Source organism: Vombatus ursinus, unplaced genomic scaffold (genome assembly GCF_900497805.2).
Source record: "Vombatus ursinus unplaced genomic scaffold, bare-nosed wombat genome assembly UNPS02012709.1, whole genome shotgun sequence".
In the NCBI taxonomy this organism is placed as follows: domain Eukaryota; kingdom Metazoa; phylum Chordata; class Mammalia; order Diprotodontia; family Vombatidae; genus Vombatus; species Vombatus ursinus.
In genome coordinates, this window is record NW_020952487.1 from 1606241 (window position 1) to 1612864 (window position 6624).

General features: G+C 37.9%; 1 protein-coding gene across 1 annotated transcript; it reads left to right on the plus strand.

Annotated features, from left to right (window-relative positions):
* Nucleotides 1–5452: 5452 nt before the first annotated feature.
* On the plus strand, nucleotides 5453–6415 carry LOC114040107 (olfactory receptor 6C75-like). Its single transcript, XM_027858098.1, has one exon. It carries the CDS (start codon nucleotides 5453–5455, stop codon nucleotides 6413–6415), a length of 963 nt encoding a protein of 320 aa, XP_027713899.1.
* Nucleotides 6416–6624: the final 209 nt, after the last annotated feature.

The following is a 6624-nucleotide window of genomic DNA, read 5'->3' on the forward strand; positions in this document are numbered from 1 at the left end:
GTGCTCTATCCACTGTGTCACCTAGCTGCTCTATAATAGCCTCTTAATCAGTCTACCTGCTTCCAGTATCTCTCTTCTCCATCTTATCCTCCCACCCATCCAAGTCTGACCATATTAATCTCCTCTTCAAAAACATGCAGTGATTCACTTCTATCTGGAAGACCATATTTAATCCTAGGCATTACATTTTACTGGGGATGATGACAACTTAGAGCATGTCCTGAAGAGGTGACCAGGATGGTGTGGGAAATTAAAATCATGCTGTGTGAGAACTGGTTGAAGAAAATGAATAGGTTAAGGTTAGGAAGTTAAGTAATAAATCTATTTTCAAATGCTTAAAATGTTTTCTTTTTTGTGGATGAAGGGGTATAGGAAATTAGATTTCAACTCAATCTAAAGAAGTACTTGCTAACAAAGTGGTCCAAAATAATTCAGACTGCCTCTTGTCGTAGTGAATTTCCCATCACTGTAGCAATTGAAATAGATATTAGATGAGGACCTGTCAGCAATGTTGTTCAGATTTATCCTCTACGATCTATTCTAGTGCTGGGATTTTCAGTATAAAAATAGTAGATGAAAGCCTTCAAAGCAGGTCAGATTTGTGGGGTTTCTTATCTTTCTTGTTGGTTGATATACTATGTAGAAAAACCTAAAGGCTACAAATGAACTTCATTTTGAAAAAAAATTAGCCTGATATGCATTATATAGCAATAGGAGAGTAATATGAGAAAATGAAACAAGTAGAAAAATTAAATGGTTCCATCTGAGAATAAAGGAAATTAAAGGATTCAAATGAGATACCCAAATTCAGAGCTGGTAGAAAGCAATAGAACATATAGAAAGCAAAAATCCTATTCATATACAATAAGGTTGAAGTGATTAGTGACTATATCAAGGTACTTGGCCAGCAGTGATAACAATGCCTTGAAAAAGACAGGAATGTATTCCAACCATTTGAATTCAGGAACACAGAAGAAATAAATTTTTAGCTATACATATATGATTGTTCTCTCTCTTAGGGACAACTTTTAGTACAGCAGAGAAGGTATTGCAATGGGAATCATGCAAACAGGAAAGAAGCAGGTATGACTGTTTTTGCTGAAAAAGTTCTTCATTCTTTTAACTTTAAATTCACACTAGATCAGCATTTAGAGGATTTTGATAGAAATGAAGTAACATAGCTTGTGTTGATTGATGTGATACTGCCCTTTAACATTTCTTTCTATTCAGGGTGCAAGAGAGGCAAATGATAAGATCATAGATTTAGAGCTTTCAAAGAACCTAAAAAAGTCATCTAGTTAGTCCATGTGAAAAAACCAAGGCCCTGGAAGGATGGACTTTTTATTGTTCAGTCATTTCAGTCATGTCTCATGACTGAACTGCATTTGTGTTTTTCTTGGCCCTTTAAATTACTAATGCTATGCAAAAAGTCCAGGCCAGTCTCTTAGGACCCAAAGTCTGGACAGTACAGATAATAACTAAGCCAGATACACAGGTAGAAATTTGCAAAGGGTCATAAAATAAAATCATAGAATCTTAGAGATGGAAGGAAATTTAAAGATTTTTTAGTCCAATCTTCCTGGGGCAGCTAGGTGGCACAATGGATAGAGTACAAGTCCTGAAGTCAGGAAGACTCATCTTCTTTAGTTCAAATGTGGTCTCAGACACTTACAAGCTTTGTGATCCTGGGCAGGTGACTTAACTCTGTTTACCTTAGTTTCCTCATCCGTAAAATGAGCTGCAAAAGAAAATGGCAATCCACTCCAGCACCTTTTCCAAGAAAACCCCAAATGGCAGGGACCTGGGGAGTTACATCTGTCAATTTAGAAATATACATATGTACACACATGTATATGTGTTGTATATATGTATGCAATACATATACACAAATATATATATGTATTTATGTTTTATATATACATATAAATTTAAATGTATATATAAATGCATATCATTATTGTGTATGTATATATGTATATATAAATACATATCATTATTGAATGCATTTAGTATGTTTACTTTATTTTGTTTTAATTATTTCCTTCACTGTATCAGTCTCTTCAAATCCTGAACTTGTTCTTAGAACCATCATGTATTTGGTCTAAAACATTTGTTACAGTCAACAAATTCTAATGAGATTGATTATGGGGCCATGGTTTAATGGGAATGGTAGTGAGGATGGAAGGGCATTCCAGTCAGTTATTAGGGTGGCCTCATAAAAGTTCCTATTATTTGATATTGCAGGAATGGTGGGCTGTGTGGTATGAGGTCCAGCAGTGGGATAAGTTTGGATAACCACAAAGACTAAGACTGGCCAACTAGATTCTCTAGGATATTGAGCAAGAGGATAAAACACTGCTCATTTTGCTATATCTATTGAGAAATTAGCTACTGAATTGGTTAGAGGCAGACTCAATAAATCAGAACTAACTGAATCAGAGGACAGATTGAGTAATTTTCCAATGGCCCAGTTGAAAGTGGGAGGGGTCATGTGTGCATAGGAAGAATGGGGGCAGTCTCAATCACAATTTGGTTCATTAGCCTTGGAATATGAACTGTTGCATATGGGTTTGGGAGAAGGATGGGGACTAGGACAAAGGCTGATTCCTTGTCTGCATCTTAATTTCAGCCTGTCTTCCCTGAGAACTAGGACCTTAAGGCTATATCTTGGTAGGGTGAACTTCTTTGATATTAAGCAGACACCAACAGCGCTGCCCCGGCCTCCCAGGTGGCCTACTCTAAATGAATGAGGAAATAGAAGGGTTTTTCTAGATAGGATTTTTGGATTCTAGTTATTAAAATATAAGATTAGTGAGATGGATACTGATGGCCAGCTCTTTAGTAATCTGGTCAGAAAACACTGGGAAGAGAGGAAATAATATTCTATAAGGCATTTGGCAACTATCCTATATTCATTGTATCTTAGTTTTATTGAATTTAGTAACTATCGGGGTCAAGTTCCCCAAACCTGTTTAGTTATTAACATCAGATCAAAAGGAGATCTGATTACATTTCAGTGGAGATTTGTTGCAAGAATCTCAATTTGCCCAAACCCTCCTGTAGTGTTAACATGAAGCACCACAGTATTCTTTATGACATTGCTGAGATTTCTACCCTTAGAGAGGTCATGAACTTTAATAAGGTGGGCAGGGTTCAGGAATGTCTCAAGCCAGGGGCAACCAATGTGAGTTGTTCTTGTTCAGTCATGTTTGACTCTTTGTTTCCCCATGGATCATACTGTCCATGGGGTTTTCTTGGCAAAGATCCTGGTGTGGTTTGTTATTTCCTTCTCCAGTGGATTAAAGCAAACAGAGGTTAAGTGACTTGCCCACGGTCATATAGATAGTAAGTTTCTAAAGCTTCATTTGAACTTGGGTCTTCCTGACTCTAGGACCAGCTCTCTATCCACTGAGCCATCTAGTGGCTTCAACCAATGCCAGCATTCTCCATAAAAAGATTGATCTCCCTGTGCGTGATATCACCATTGAGTACATTCCTTTCCTTCACCCACTTCCAGTTCTAGCCACCTGTGCACTTCTTTATGAGGATTTAATTACTTTAAGCTGCCCTGGTATCAGATTTAATAATAGCTCCATCAGCTGTGACATCCACCATTGGTTTTCCACTTTCCTCAGTCTAGTTTTCAATCAGTCATTGGAAGATAGAGGAGTAGGGCAGAATTCTTGGTAACCTGAACTTTGGGCTACTTGTATGGTCTGTCAGGTTGCCCTATGCAGAGGGGAGGGAACTAGTACAGTTATCTCTTTCACATTGTGAGGGTTAGGGGTACAGTGCCCGTGTGATCTAGAAAATCTGCATAAAATTTTTTGGCCCTGTCTTCATACCACAGAAGAGGTCTGGATTTTTCTTTTTCTTTTTCTTTTATGGAGTGTTTACATTACAATATTGTAAAATTTTTGTCAAGTATTTGGTCATAAGCTCTGTGTCATCTGATGGCCTTTGTATGTCATCTGTGACTTTGCAAAACTCCCCCAAAATTCCCATTTAATTTCTCATGCTGACCCATGCTATATCAAAACCATGAGGGGGAAAGTCTTGATGTGGAAGGGATAATGGTAATCATTTTATTTCTGTTTTTAGAGACCTTACTGAGTCTTTGGGACACTGGAATTTAATGGTTGGGCTATTAAGGGAGACCACTTTGAGGAGCAGGATCAGTGAAGGACTTTGTCAACACAACCAATTGCTTACATATTCAGAGCTCATCAGCACCCAGATACTTTTGCCACTGAATGGAATGATTCTCTGGATAGACTTCTTCTTTATGACTATTCTACCTTCATTTCATCTGATTAAGGGACCCACTTTTCAAACTTCAATACCATGAAGGACTGGGTAAAATCCTTCAATATCTGGTGTTTTCATTTTATTCATTACCCTCAGACAAGAGATCAAATTGAGTTTTGGGATGTTGTTTTGTTTTGTTTTCTCCCAAAGCCCAGCTTTGGACTATTGACTATTGCCTCTGTTAAATGGTCTGATTTCTTTAATGATTCACTGTTTATCTTCAGTCAACACCAGCTTACTAAAAGTGATGGTTGTCTCATTCTTAATTTTTTCTTATTGTCAATTTTAGGGACAATGAGATGGATGATAATAATGAAGGTAACTTATTATTTACCAAAACCCCACACAATTTTAGGAAAAGTTTTTTTTTCATCCCTAGTCTGGTTTCATTGGGAGCTTCAGGCCTGATATTGCAAACAATTCTTGAAGTTCCCTTACTCCTGGGACCAATGCAGGATGTTCTTCTCAACCCTATGTTTGCTTTTATCCCCTCCCTTCAAAATGATTTGGGTAAATTGTCATCCTGAAAATGAAGGAGGGCTTGGTAATTGAGGGTAGCGGACCATGTTAAGTACAAGGATAGTACAGTGACCCTGCACAACCTGAAGAAGGAAGCTAAGTAAGAGATGGGGGAATATGTTGACCAATTGATACATCTGCCCATCCCATGGGGAGTAGAAGAAATTTTCATTGAATGTGTTGATTTTTTTTACTGTTGTCAACAAAATATGTAGTAAGGCCTCAGTTAAGAGAGGAGGGGAGTTGTTGGAGGCTTGATGAGAAAAAGAGACAATTTGAAACATCCATTTTGGAAAGCAGGGTAGAGATTTAACTAGGGAAAAGGAAAACAATTGCCTTTATATAATGAGGGTCCAGTTGAGATTAGATAACAAATGTGTCATGACCTGGTCATCATAGTTGAGAGACTTACTTTAGTTTTATTCAATGACACGTTGGGTAGCAGTGGAAGAGAGGGACGGTGGAGATAAATCTCTTTAGATTCTGAACTCATACTTAGGACTAGCACATGCTTGTCCTCAGAGAGCATCTTAATGTGAAAGTCTGTGGAAATAGCAGTTATTAATTGTTCATTCTGATTTTTGTTCTCTTTTCTTATGAAACATTGGCAGAACTCAATACATCAATGAATAACTATACATCACTCACTGAGTTCATCCTCCTGGGGCTGACAGATGACCCACTATCCCTGGTTGTCATTTTAATTTTTCTGTTTCTCACCTACGTGTTGAGCGTGACTGGTAACATAACTATCATCACCCTCACCTTGTTGGATTCTCGCCTTAAGACTCCAATGTATTTCTTCCTGCGCAATTTCTCATTCTTAGAAATCTTATTCACAACTGTATGTATTCCAAGATTCCTGGTCAGCATCATAACCAAGGATAAAACCATTTTTTACATGGGCTGCTTGACCCACTTATTTTTTTTCATCTTCTTGGGGGTAACTGAATTTTATCTTCTGGCTGCCATGTCCTATGATCGCTATGTTGCCATCTGCAAGCCCCTACATTACACAATTATCATGAGCAACCGAGTTTGTTATCAGCTGCTACTCAGTTCTTGGATAACCAGCTTCCTAATTATCTTTCCACCAGTGATCATGGGACTTAAACTAGAATTCTGTGCTTCCAATGTCATCGATCATTTCATCTGTGACTCCTCTCCCTTCCTGCAGATTTCTTGCTCAGACACACATTTTCTGGAGCTGATGTCTTTTATCTTAGCTGTGGTGACACTAATGGTCACATTGGTGTTAGTGATTCTCTCCTACACATACATCATTAGGACAATTCTGAAATTCCCCTCTGCCCAACAGAGGACAAAGGCCTTTTCCACTTGTTCTTCCCACATGATTGTTGTCTCCATTTCTTATGGCAGTTGCATCTTCATGTACATCAAACCCTCAGCAAATGAAAGGGTGGCTTTAAGCAATGGAATAGCTGTGCTCAATACCTCAGTTGCCCCTTTGCTGAATCCTTTCATTTATACCCTAAGGAACCAGCAAGTGAAAAAAGCTTTCAAAGACATGATCCAAAAGACTATGTTTGCTGCAAAAAGAAATAAGATAATCTGTTGTCATAAGTAACAAAAATCATGAAGAAAAAAAGTTTGAATGAAAAAGAAAGGCAGATAACCTGTTATATGTCACCTCTCTTGGCATTTTATTTTATTAAATTATTTCATGCCATTTTGGACACTTCTTTTAGCTCCAAAACTTCTTCAATGCTATCCATCTAAGCTACAACTTCTAATGCCATGACAGCTAGCAAGCCTCTCATCTTCTTCCCATCAGAA